The sequence below is a fragment of the Oncorhynchus nerka genome, linkage group LG4, assembly GCF_034236695.1.
Source record: "Oncorhynchus nerka isolate Pitt River linkage group LG4, Oner_Uvic_2.0, whole genome shotgun sequence".
NCBI lineage: Eukaryota > Metazoa > Chordata > Actinopteri > Salmoniformes > Salmonidae > Oncorhynchus > Oncorhynchus nerka.
Genome location: NC_088399.1, coordinates 21,532,964 through 21,545,724, shown reverse-complemented (window position 1 = coordinate 21,545,724; position 12,761 = coordinate 21,532,964). Strand labels below are relative to the sequence as shown.

The following is a 12,761-nucleotide window of genomic DNA, read 5'->3' as shown; positions in this document are numbered from 1 at the left end:
CCAGTCACTGGCAGCAGAGAACTGGAAGGAGAGGTGGCCAAATAAATAATTGGTTTTGGGGGTGACCAGAGATATACCTGCTGGAGAGTGTGCTGCAGATGGGTGATGCTATGGTGACCAGCGAGCTGAGATAAGGGGGGACTTTACCTAGCAGGGTCTTGTATATGACATGGAGCCAGTGGGTTTGGCGACGAGTATGAAGCGAGGGCCAGCCAACGAGAGCGTACAGGTCGCAATGGTGGGTAGTATATGGGGCTTTGGTGACAAAACGGATTGCACTGTGATAGACTGCATCCAATTTGTTGAGTAGGGTATTGGAGGCTATTTTGTAAATGACATCGCCGAAGTCGAGGATTGGTAGGATGGTCAGTTTTACATGGCAGCATGAGTGAAGGATGCTTTGTTGCGAAATAGGAAGCCAATTCTAGATTTAACTTTGGATTGGAGATGTTTGATGTGGGTCTGGAAGGAGAGTTTACAGTCTACAGTCTAACCAGACACCTAGGTATTTGTAGTTGTCCACGTATTCTAAGTCAGAAGGTTTGTACATTTACAGATCTATTTTAACTGTTACATTTAATGTTTTACGCATGGCTATTCTTACGATCCTAACAATTTACATATGGCTATTCTTACGATCCTAACAATTTACATATGGCTATTCTTACGATCCTAACAATTTACATATGGATTTTCTTACGATCCTAACAATTTACATATGGATTTTCTTACGATCCTAACAATTTACATATGGATTTTCTTACGATCCTAACAATTTACATATGGATTTTCTTACGATCCTAACAATTTACATATGGATTTTCTTACGATCCTAACATACGTTCAACCTTCCGGCAGTGGTGTAAAGTACTTAGTAATAATTTCATGTATTTTTAATTAAGTAGTTTTTGGGGGTCTCTGAACTTTAATATTCATATTTTTAATTTGTTTTACTTCACTACATTCCTTTTAAGAAAATATCATACTTACTCCACACACCAAAAGTACTCATAACATTTTGAATGCTTAGCAGGACAGGAAAATGGTCCAATTCTCACACCAAACAGACCGTCCCTACTGCCTCTGATCTGGCGGACTCACTAAACACACATGCTTCATTTGTAAATTGTCTGAATGTTGGAGTGTGCCCCTGGCTATACGTAAATAAATACAGAATTTGAAATGATTCATACTTTTACTTTAGATCCTTAAGTGTATATTAAACCAAATACTTTTATACTTAAAAAAATAGTGGTAGGGTTGTAGAGAATCAAAGAACCACGAATGTAATAAGAAATCTTAAGTGCTGGCTTAAGCCCGGTAGCAACCACTACAGAATGTCTGGTCAGAACAAGGTTGCGGCGGGTGTCCAGGTTAAGGGGAGTTTAATGGAAGACACACCTGAACACTCATGGTTCAGATAACTGAGAATCATGTCCAGTGAGAACGAACATTAAGTTAAGATGCATTCACAATAAACATCAGACATACAGGGATTCAATCCAAAGAAGGAAAAGTTCAACAGAAGAGCTAACTGTGGAAGTGCTCATCAGGATGGGGAACGCATGTTTCTGACTACAAGGCATGCTGGGGTCATATACTAACTGAAGTCCTGGGAATCAAGTCCACTGACAGGCTGAAGGAGATGTGGTGATAAGTATTTGGTGTGACCTTGACCAATAAAACACTAACAAAAGTGGGGGTCATCTGAATGGGAGACTAAGCTGCCTGACTAGAACTAACCAGAAGGGATGGCTAGAATCAGCGACTAGTTTAACAGACTTTGACTCAAATATAATTTTTCTGGGTTGCTATTATCACGAACATTGTAGACCAGACTGGATCTCCTTCAGCATAACAGCATATGTTGAACTTTTACTATTAGTGTGGTAACGTTTCTTTTGGGGGGGATTTCAGATTTATGAATTGTTGCAACTGGTTTTCTTAACATATCCTCCTTTGCAGTAAGTAAAGGGCTTATTCCTTGGCTACTTGCAATTTGTATTTATTATGGATCCCCATTAGCTGCTGCCAAAGCAGCAGCTATTTTTCCTGGGGTCCAGCAAAATTAAGGCAGTTTATACAATTAAAAAAACATTACATTCACAGATTTCACAACACACTGTGTGCCCTCAGGCCTCTACTCCACCACTACCACATATCTGCAGTACTAAATCCATGTGTATGTATAGTGCATATGTTATTTTGTGTATGCATGTGTCTGTGCCAATGTGTGTTCCTTCACAGTCCCCAATGTCCCATAAGGTGTCTTTTAAATCTAACTGTACTGCTTGCGTCAATGACTTGATGTGGAACAGAGTTCCATGTAGTCATGGCTCTATGTAGTACTCTGTGCCTCCCATAGTCTGTTCTGGACTTGAGGACTGTCTTGTTGGGCATGCATGGGTGTCCGAACTGTGTGCCAGTAGTTTAGACAGACCGCTCAGTACGTTCAACATGTCTTATAGATAAAAGTAGTGATTAAGTCAATTCTGTCCTCCACTTTCAGCCAGGAGAGATTGACATGCATATTATTAATATTAGCTCTGTGTACATCCAAGAGCCAGCCATGCTGCCCTGTTTTGAGCCAATTGCACTTTTCCTAAGTCCTTTTTTGTGGCACCTGACCACACGACTGAACAGTAGTCAAGGTGCGACAAAACTAGGGCCTGCAGGACCTGCCTTGTTGATAGTGTTAAGGCAGAGAATCACTTTATTATAGACAGACTTCTCCCCATCTTAGCTACTACTGCATCAATATCCTTGCCTGTGAAGCCCTTTTTGTGCAAAGCAATGATGACGGCACGTGTTTCCTTGCAGGTAACCATGGTTGGCGAGAAGAACAATGATTCCAAGCACCACCCTCCTTTTTGAAGCTTCCAGTCTGTTATTGGAACTCAATCAGCATGACCGTGATCTCCAGCCTTGTCCTCGTCAACACTCACACCTGTGTCAACGAGAGAATCACTGACATGTCAGCTGGTCCTTTTGTGGCAGCGCAGTGGGAATGTGTTTTTGGGATTCAGTTCATTTGCATGCCCAAGAGGGACTTTGCAATGAATTGCAATTCATCTGATCACTCTTCATAACATTCTGGAGAAAATGTAAATTGCCCTCACACAAACTGAGGCAGCAGACTTTGTGAAAATGAATGTGTCATTCTTAAATTTTGGCCACAACTAAGTGACCTGTAGTGACTATTTTACTTAGCTGAAAGTCAGCTGTCAATAAGACGTTTAATCATACAAAATTAAGTTATTTCTGATCCCTTAATATTTACTGTGTTGCTCATCTCCATAGCAACACTGGAGGAGATAAAATATTTCAGGTGGCCCTGGACTTCTGGAGAGCAGGGCGAGACAGAGATGGAGCTGAAGGATTTGGAAACACCGCTCTCCTTGTCCAACAACAAGCAGAGTAAGCCAGCTGTTCACTATCACTCTTTAGATGCACGGTTGTAACTCGTTCTCGTATTTAACAAATCATGCATTGAAAGATCAAGTTACACGTGTCTAATGTTAAGATTAGTCCCTTCTGTGTTTATAATCCTGGAATTAGAAAACAAGGCTTTTTAGACCTCAAATACAAAATTCATTTTTTATTCTGTCCATCCTTGTTTCTTTTCCCTAACCCGTCACATCTGATGTGTGACATGGTTGAGATGGCTGCCAAGGGCCTGAAGCCCAACCAGGAAGTGGCTAACCAGTCGGCCAGAGAAATGATTTACTTCCCCAAAACAGAGAAGCTCTTCTCCGTAAAGGGCTGCAAGACCATCAGCAGCAAGCTGGACCAATGCACAGCGTTGCAGTTAGCAGCTGCGGAGTGAACGATCTACGAATCATAATGAGTAGTAATTTATGATGAAAGGTGATTTTGTAGGTCTGATAAATCGGTCTGTAGATGCCGACGGCAAAGAAAAAGGGAACATCTACCACCTACTCTTCTGTGGGGACTTTGGATGACCCTCAGGTATCTGGACATCAACGGGCTTGCCTGCTGTCAGACTTTTCTGAGGAGTGCAGGGGACTTGTATAGGCTGGCTTTCTCCCACCATCCTTTTTCACAAGCATTGCGCTTAATCAGTTTTGAAGGACCCCCCCCCTTCTCAGAGCGCAGTCACATATGAATCTTGTTGAGGCAATATGCAACCAAGAAAAACAAATGACAACTATTTGACAAACACTTTTAGTCACAGTCCAGAATTTAGTTACCTTGTTGCAAAATATGCCTGATGTTTTCTCCATCATATGGTTTAACCACAGATGTCTGTTATTCCATGCCAGCCCCAACTCTGGCTGTATGTTACAGGCAGTCTGTATAGAGGAGCGGTTTCCTGGACACAGATTAAGCCTATTCCTGGACTATTAAACAAGGTCAATGGAGAGTCTCCATAAATGCTTTAGTCCAGTACTAGGCTTAATCTGTGTCTGGAAAAACGTCCCATAGAGTTCTTCATTTTACACCAGCAGTACAGCATTAATGCAGCCGTCGTTCTCTGGGTTATTTGTCACCTGGGCGTATTTACCTGGGGAAGAAGAGACATTTTAATCCCAACATTTCAGACATTGAATTACACTGAGATTGAGTTTTATATTAGTGTTGTCAGGAGTGAGATCAATCTAATATATTGCCATCACTCACTATTCTTTACTTTGGCCACACCTGTCTTATCAGACATTTCTGCACCGTTTAATAAAAGTATACATCCTCCTGTAGCAATGCCGGACTACACCAACCCCCACAATTCTGCAGGCCTCTGGTTAAATAAATAACATAGGGCCGGGTTCCCAGACAGTCTAAGCTTAGTCGTGGACTAAGCATGTTTAATGGAGAATCTCCATGGAAAGTGCTTTTTAGTCCAGAACTAGGCTTAAATTGGTGTCCGGGAAACCGGCCCATATTGATCCAGATAAATATCCATGTGAGAGGACAGGAGCTGACTCACCCCAGATGACCTTTCCCCCCTGCGTTACCAGGCCCAGCTCGCTGACGTTGACCTCTACCACGGTTCCCTTGGTGATGACCCCCAGGGTGGTGTAGAGGGGAGACGAGGGGTTCTTCTTCACACCCAGGATGGGAAGACAGAATGTGGCCTTCAGCTCCGGGTGGGTCACATGGGCCTTTTTGAAGCGTAGACCCTGAAAAGAGGAAAGGGCAGAGGCGGGTGGGACATTTTATTTCAGGGTTTTTTGCCTCTTAACTAGGAACATCATTGAAAGAAGTGGAAAAACCTGTTCAGCACTGAGCCCACTGGAGGAAGTTTGCCAATGGTTCCCAAAGAGCAAAGTCAATTTAAGTTGTTTTACGTCATTTAGTTGAATGCATTGGTTGTAACTAAGTTGCTCTAGACTGATACATTTTACAAATGTAGTCGCTCACAGTGACGAGGGTGTTAACACGTCAAAGTTTCAAACACTGCAACTAACTGAGAAAGGCGTCAACATGCCAAATACTGTACATTAGAGAACATACACATTAGGGCTGGGGGATATATTCAAATTAATTCTCTGTTTGCGTGATATTCTAAAATGCATGTATCGCATAATTTAGTTTTGTTTTTATATCCACTTGTTCTCATGTCTTTTTGGTCTTGTCTCGTTCGCTCTGTCTGTGCACCTTTCCATTCACACCAGAGATCTGTATATAATGACGAGATGTTCATGTCTCCGTCCTAACAATGGGAGTCGTTGTCCCAAAGGCGGGAAGGCAGGTGACAAGCTTAGGTTAAAAATAAGCCCATAGAAACGCATTGGGCTTAATTTGTACAGATTTTGGCAAGAGTTAACTTGCTACTTGCATTTGAGGTTGGTCCAACCTCAAATGAGACATTATTTTACTGTAAGAGGATAAATTAATCTTTTGAATCATACCCTGTTGATGTTTCAACTCAAATCTTGAGCAGAGCATACACTACTAAAAACGGTTGTACCAATTTTCATTGTGGAAAATGAATGCTCAGTTTCACACGCATTACGGCAGCATTTTAGTCAAATAAAGACTGCGATACAGGCCGTTTAGTCGGTTTTATAAAAGGTGCAATAAGCAGTAACTTCTTATGGCTGCAGGGGCAGTATTGAGTAGCTTGGGGTGAAAGGTACCCAGAGTAAACTACCTGCTCCTCAGTCCCAGTTGCTAATATATGCATATTATTAATAGTATTGGATAGAAAACACTCTGAAGTTTCTAAAACGGTCTGAGTATAACAGAACTCATATGGCAGGCAAAAACCTGGGAAGAAATCCAAACAGGAAGTGGGAAATCTGAGGTTGGTCAATTTTCAACCCAGCCCTTATTGAATACACAGTGGGATATTGGTTGTTGCACTTCCTAAGGCTTTCACTAGATGCCAACTGTCTTTAGAAACTTGTTTGAGGAGAGGAATGAGTCCGAGGTCTGCCAGCAGTCACGCGCATTTCACATGAGAGGTAGCTGCGTTCCTTTGCTTTTCTGAAGACAAAGGAATTCTCCGGTTGGAATATTATTGAAGTTATGTTCAACATCCTAAAGATTGATTCCATACATCGTTTGACATGTTTCTACGGACAGTAACGGAACTTTTTTACATTTGGTCTGCAATTAGGGAATGCGCTTCATGACTTTGGATTTGTTTACCAAAAGTGCTAACAAAAGTAGCTCTTTAGACAAAAATGGACATTATCAATCAAAACAAACATTTATTGTGGACCTGCGATTCCTGGGAGTGCATTCTGATGAAGATCAAAGGTAAGTGAATATTTATAATGCTATTTATGACTAATGTTGACTACCCAATATGGTGGATATCTTTTTGGCTGCTTTGTTGTCTGAAAGCTGTACTCAGATTATTGCATGGTTTGCTTTTTCCCGTTAAGCTTTTTTGGAATCTGATACACTTCTCCTTAATGCAACCGCTGTGTCTATATTTCCATGTCTAGCAACTGTATTTTCATCAACATTTATAATGAGTATTTCTGTAAAATTATGTGGCTCTCTGCAATATCACCAGATGATTTTGGAACTAGTGAACATAATGCACCAATGTATACTGAAACACATCCATGAGCTACTTGCTATGGGCGCCACTGGTATTAGCTTCACAACTGACATTTGGACCAACGATGTCAGCCCCATGAGCATGCAGAGTCTGACAGCACAGTGGGTCGACAAGGATTTCATACTGAAGAAAGCCGTATTGCATTTTCAAGAATGTGCTGGTTCTCATACCGCTGCTGCTATTTCAATGGCATTTGAGAACATGTTTGCAACATGAACACACTCATTTCTCCATTCGAACAACTGACTCAAGAAACGAGCTCATCAACTGCGTCTGCAGCAGACGTGATATCCTCGGTCATGGCATTGAAACGCCCGCTCAACAAAACTGCCGACACAGACCGAGGGGTTAACTTACAAAAGTACTCAAGGCTGTGAACAAACAATTCGGTGGCATTCTCTGAACCTCTTTACTGTGTCGCCCCCATGCTCGATGCTAGGTACAAGGACCATTACTTTGATGCAGACAAGAAACAGGGTTCATGTGAAATTGACATACACAGCTGGACAAGATGGAAACGGACACAGTGACAGAGCACACCGAGGAATAGAGGCCACGGACAGACAGAGCTGAAACTTCACTGCTTGACATGGATGATGAAATCCTGGTTGAGAATGAAACGACTTAACGAAACAGCAAAGAAATATGTTTTGATTACGTTTTACTGGTAAATAAGGACACAAATGCCACTTTTTGGTCACTGCAGGAGGGACTGGTGCACTTCACAAAATAGATGGCATCATGAGGTAGGAAAATTATGTGGATATATTAAAGCAACGTCTCAAGACATCAGTCAGGAAGTCAAAGCTTGGTGGCAAATGGGTTTTCCAAATGGACAATGACCCCCAAGAATACTTCCAAAGTTGCAGCAAAATGTCTTAAAGACAAAGTCAAGGTATTGGGGTGGCCATCACAAAGCCCTGACCTCAATCCTATAGAAAATGTGTGGGCAGAACTGAAAAGGCGTGTGCGATAAAGGAGGCCTACAAACCTGACTCAGTTACACCAGCTCTGTCAGGAGGAATGGGCCAAAATTCACCCAACTTATTGTGGGAAGCTTGTGGAAGGCTACCTAAAACGTAAAGAATTATAGGCACTGCTACCAAATACTAATTGATTGCATGTAAACTTCTGACCCACTGTGAATGTGATGAAAGAAATAAAAGCTGAAATAAATCACTACTAATCACTACTATTATTCTGACATTTCAAATTCTCAAAAGAAAGTGGTGAGCCTAACTGACATAAGACAGGGAATTTTTTACTAGGATTAAATGTCAGCAATTGTGAAAAACTGAGTTTAAATATCTTTGGCTAAGGTGTACTGTATGTACGTATATATACGCGTGTGTAAGAATTGACAACCAAAGTGCGAGTCATAATTCCCATGACACCTTCTAGCAGCTCCTTCATTTATTCTATAGGATATTTTTAGATTAACTTAAAATAAGGTCTGTGTTTCGTGTAGGCTTGCACCACCGTGCCAATTTTATACCTGTGTAGATATCCATAGGACAAGGTAACTCTGATCAATATTGGCTAAATATAAGCGAAGATCATTTTTTTGTAGAGTGGATTTATGAAAATGTGTTGACAAACGTTACCTTATCCTAGTGAGATTTACACTGGTATCAAAACGCCGAGGCGGTTTAAGCCTGCACGAAACACAGACCTTATTTGATGTAGATCAAGACATTCTCTATGGAAGACATGAATGGTAAAAATAACGAAGGAAACCCTTTCAAGTTCAGCCGCAAGTTATTACAGGAATTATAACGCGTCAACTATTTCTCTCTAAACCATATACCTTTGACTAATCCGGAAACTATCACCTCGAAAACAAAACGTTTATTCCGTTCCGTATTTTATCCAACGGGTGGCATCCATGAGTCTAAATATTCCTGTTACATTGCACAACCTTCAATGTTATGTCATAATTACACAAGAGAAATGACCATTTCACCTGGTTAATATTGCCTGCTAACCTGGATTTTTTTTGCTAGATATGCAGGTTTAAAAATATATACTTCTATGTATTGATTTTAAGAAAGGCATTGACGTTTATGGTTCACATTGGAGCAATGACAGTCATTGATTGATTGTTTTTTATAAGATAAGTTTAATGCTAGCAAGCAACTTACCTTAGCTTACTGCATTTGCGTAACGGGCAGGCTCCTCGTGGAGTGCAATGTAATCAGGTGTTAGAGCATTGGACTAGTTAACTGCAAGGTTGCAAGATTGGATCCCCCGAGCTGACAAGGTTAAAAATCTGTCGTTCTGCCTCGTTCCTAGGCAGTCATTGAAAATAAGAATGTGTTCTGACTTGCCTCGTTAAAAAAAGGTGCAAAAAATACATTTCAAAAATATATTCTTTAAAGAATCAGCAATTCGGCGCCCAAAAATACAGATTTCCGATTGTTATGAAAGCTTGAAATCGGCCCTAATTAATCGGCCATTCCGATTAATCGGTCGACCTCTTATATATACACACACACACACACTAGAGGTCGACCGATTTTAATTGGAATGGACGATTAATTAGGGCCGATTTGAAAGTTTTCATAATCGGTAATCGGCATTTTTGGACACCGATTATGGCCGATTACATTGCGCTCCACGAGGAGACTGCGTGGCAGGCCGACTACCTGTTATGTGAGTGCAGCAAGGAGCCAAGGTAAGGTGCTAGCTAGCATTAATCTTATAAAAAACTAGTTAACTACACATGGTTGATGATATTACTAGTTTATCTAGCATGTCCTGCGTTGCATATAATCAAAGCGGTGCCTGTTAATTTATCATTGAATCACAGCCTACTTCGCCAAAAGGGTGATTTAACAAGCGCATTCGCGAAAAAAAGCACTGTTGTTGCACCAATTTGTACCTAACCATAAACATCAACTCCTTTCTTAAAATCAATACACAAGTATATTTTTTAAACCGGCATATTTAGTTAATTGCCTGCTAACATGAATTTATTTTAACTAGGGAAAATGTGTCACTTCTCTTGCGTTCATCGCACACAGAGTCAGGGTATAAGCAACAGTTTGGGCCGCCTGGCTCGTTGCAAACTAATTTGCAAGATTTTTACGACATAACATTAAAGGTTGTGCAATGTAACAGCAATATTTAGACTTATGGATGCCACCTGTTAGATAAAATACGGAACAGTTCCGTATTTCACTGAAAGAATAAACGTTTTGTTTTCGAAATGATAGTTTCCGGATTTTAACATATTAATGACCTAAGGCTCATATTTCTGTGTGTTATTATATTATAATTAAGTCTATGATTTGATGTCTGACTGAGCGGTGGAAAGCAGCAGCAGGCTCGTAAGCATTCATTCATTCAAACAGCATTTTCCTGCATTTGCCAGAAGCTCTTCGCTGTGCTTCAAGCCTTGCACGGTTTATGACTTCAAGCCTATCAACTCCCGAGATTAGGCTGGCAATACTAAAGTACCTATTAGAACATCCAATAGTCAAAGGTATATGAAATACAAATGGTATAGAGAGAAATAGTCCTATAATAACTACAACCTAAAACTTCTTACCTGGGAATATTGAAGACTCATGTTAAAAGGAACCACCAGCTTTCATATGTTCTCATGTCCTGAGCAAGGAACTTAAACGTTAGCTTTCTTACATAGCACATATTGCACATTTACTTTCATCTCCAACACTGTTTTGTAATTATTTAAACCAAATTGAACATGTTTCATTATTTATTTGAGACTAAATTGATTTTATTGATGTATTATATTAAGTTAAAATAAGTGTTCATTGTTCATTCAGTATTGTTGTAATTGTCATTATTACAAATATGTATATATTTAAAAATAAAATGTAAAAAACGTCTGATTAATCGGTATCGGCTTTTTGTGGTCCTCCAATAATGGGTATCGGCGTTAAAATAATAATCGGCCGACCTCTAATATATACACACACACAATAAATATATATTATACACACACACACATATATATACACACACACACACACACACAGTATGCTAGTGAGTAATGGCGCAATCCTCCTTACCATGGGTCTGATGAAGCGTTCATATTTGGGAGGCTTGCGGGTGAAGTTGTCACCTACAAAGCACACTTTGGTCACCATCCTCTTCCATGCCTTCTTCTGCCTCTTGCCTGTACGGATTACTTTGAGCACCTCCGTCTCCCCCTGGGCCCGAACCTTGGGCAGGGGCACCTCCCATTTACCCTACAGGGAGAAACAGAATATCTGATCAGAGAGCATTTCAGGACACCTTTAAGAACCTGTTTTTAACTAAACTGGCTTGGGCTTTGCACACTTTCATTGAAAGTGCATTTATGTTAAGGACTAGGCTTAATATGGGATTGCTGGAAACCAATCCATACAGTTTTATGTTGACATTTGAAACAATGTCAGCTAGGTATTGTTCCCTTTTATACAAGATAATCTGTCCAGACATACACTGTCTTCGGTGAGACACGATGAAAACACAAACAAGAAAGGCATCGAATACTCACAGCCTTCTCCTTCCTCTTCTGTTTGATCATGTTGGAGAGGATCTTGGCGCGTGACTGTCCCTCTCTGTCCAGCAAGTAGGCTGGTACTGCTCCCTCAGGCGTCTTGTCGTCGTTCTTCTGCTTGGTCTTCCTCTGTTCGTGCATTTTGAGGCTGTGGTGAAACAGGTTGTGGTACATAGCTGTCAACAAACAGCAGCAATGGCAAATCAAAGGAAACATTTGTTTGCCCACGCTACAGACAGCTATATTGGTCCATTAATACAGGACTAGTAAAGGCCCAGTGCACTACTTTCAAAAAAAAGTTTTTGTGATTTTTCAAAGGGTGCTGCAGCATGGTAGTGTATACTCACGTCTTCTTCATCTGGATCTTCTCAGAGTGCCTCTGTTTGTGGTAGAGTTTGGCCTTCAGACCAATCATCTTCCTGGCTTTATGTGAGCGCTCATGGGCCTCACGGCTCTCCTTCTTCCTCTTCCTCTCCTGATGGTCCAGGCGCTGGCCATGGCGCTTGCGATGTAACTCAATGTGTTCGTTCTGGGGCTGAGGTAAGAGGCAAAGAAGGATTACAATTAGACTTTTTTTTAAAAGGGTTAGTGCTTTCTGAATGTGTGTTAAGTAAACAAACATCACAAATAATGAATTATTTCTGAATATATAAAGATCGGCTTACTTGGCTCAAGCATCCTCAAAATATGTTTGGAATGATGACCATTAAAGTAACTTGGTTAGCTAATTGCTGATTGATTAGCGTTAGCTACTTGAGGTAAGGCAAGATCAAAACAATTCAGTCTAGCGGGCCTATTCCTATAGTATGTTTCATTGTAATTTCAAATGGTATTAACTATTGTGCATCGGATTTGCAAATATGTATCTGAAACAAGCCGTGGTTTTATATCTAGAGCAGTTCGACCAAACAAAACACATTTGAGACACTGTCGTCAGGCGTCTGCCACATGTTAGCTAGGCAGCTAGCTAACTTTGCATGCTAACACATTTTCCCATCAAATGTTATACGTGAAACGTGGAGATCTTACCATTTTGTGTCTTGAATGTTACGTGTTCGGGTACAATACTTATTTGATTTAATTGGTTGTTTCAAATGTGTTTTTCTTTCGTCCAAGGCTTGGGTCTTTGGTGTTTATTTTCCCCGAAGCCAGAATTTTAGAAGAAGTACGTGACTGGAGTGTCCTCAAACAAATTCCGGAATGAAACCTGGTGCGAGG

The 12,761-nt window shown here is 40.7% G+C and overlaps 2 protein-coding genes across 2 annotated transcripts in view; one reads left to right on the top strand and one right to left on the bottom strand.

Annotated features, from left to right (window-relative positions):
- LOC115117210 (uncharacterized) overlaps positions 1-4,436 on the top strand; it is a 37,887-nt gene extending 33,451 nt beyond the window's left edge. The window contains exons 2-3 of the mRNA XM_029645680.2: positions 3,290-3,412; positions 3,497-4,436. Coding sequence (XP_029501540.2) covers positions 3,290-3,412; positions 3,497-3,826 — 453 coding nt within the window. The 3' untranslated portion in view covers positions 3,827-4,436. The remainder of the gene's footprint in view (positions 1-3,289; positions 3,413-3,496) is intronic.
- On the bottom strand, positions 4,172-12,761 carry LOC115120449 (ribosome biogenesis protein NSA2 homolog). The gene is made up of 6 exons (XM_029649391.2): positions 12,573-12,761; positions 11,891-12,078; positions 11,541-11,691; positions 11,071-11,250; positions 4,946-5,138; positions 4,172-4,525 (listed from the first exon to the last, which is right to left on the bottom strand). The coding sequence occupies exons 1-6, from the start codon at positions 12,573-12,575 to the stop codon at positions 4,458-4,460; spliced, it is 783 nt and encodes a 260-aa protein (XP_029505251.1). The 5' UTR covers positions 12,576-12,761; the 3' UTR covers positions 4,172-4,457.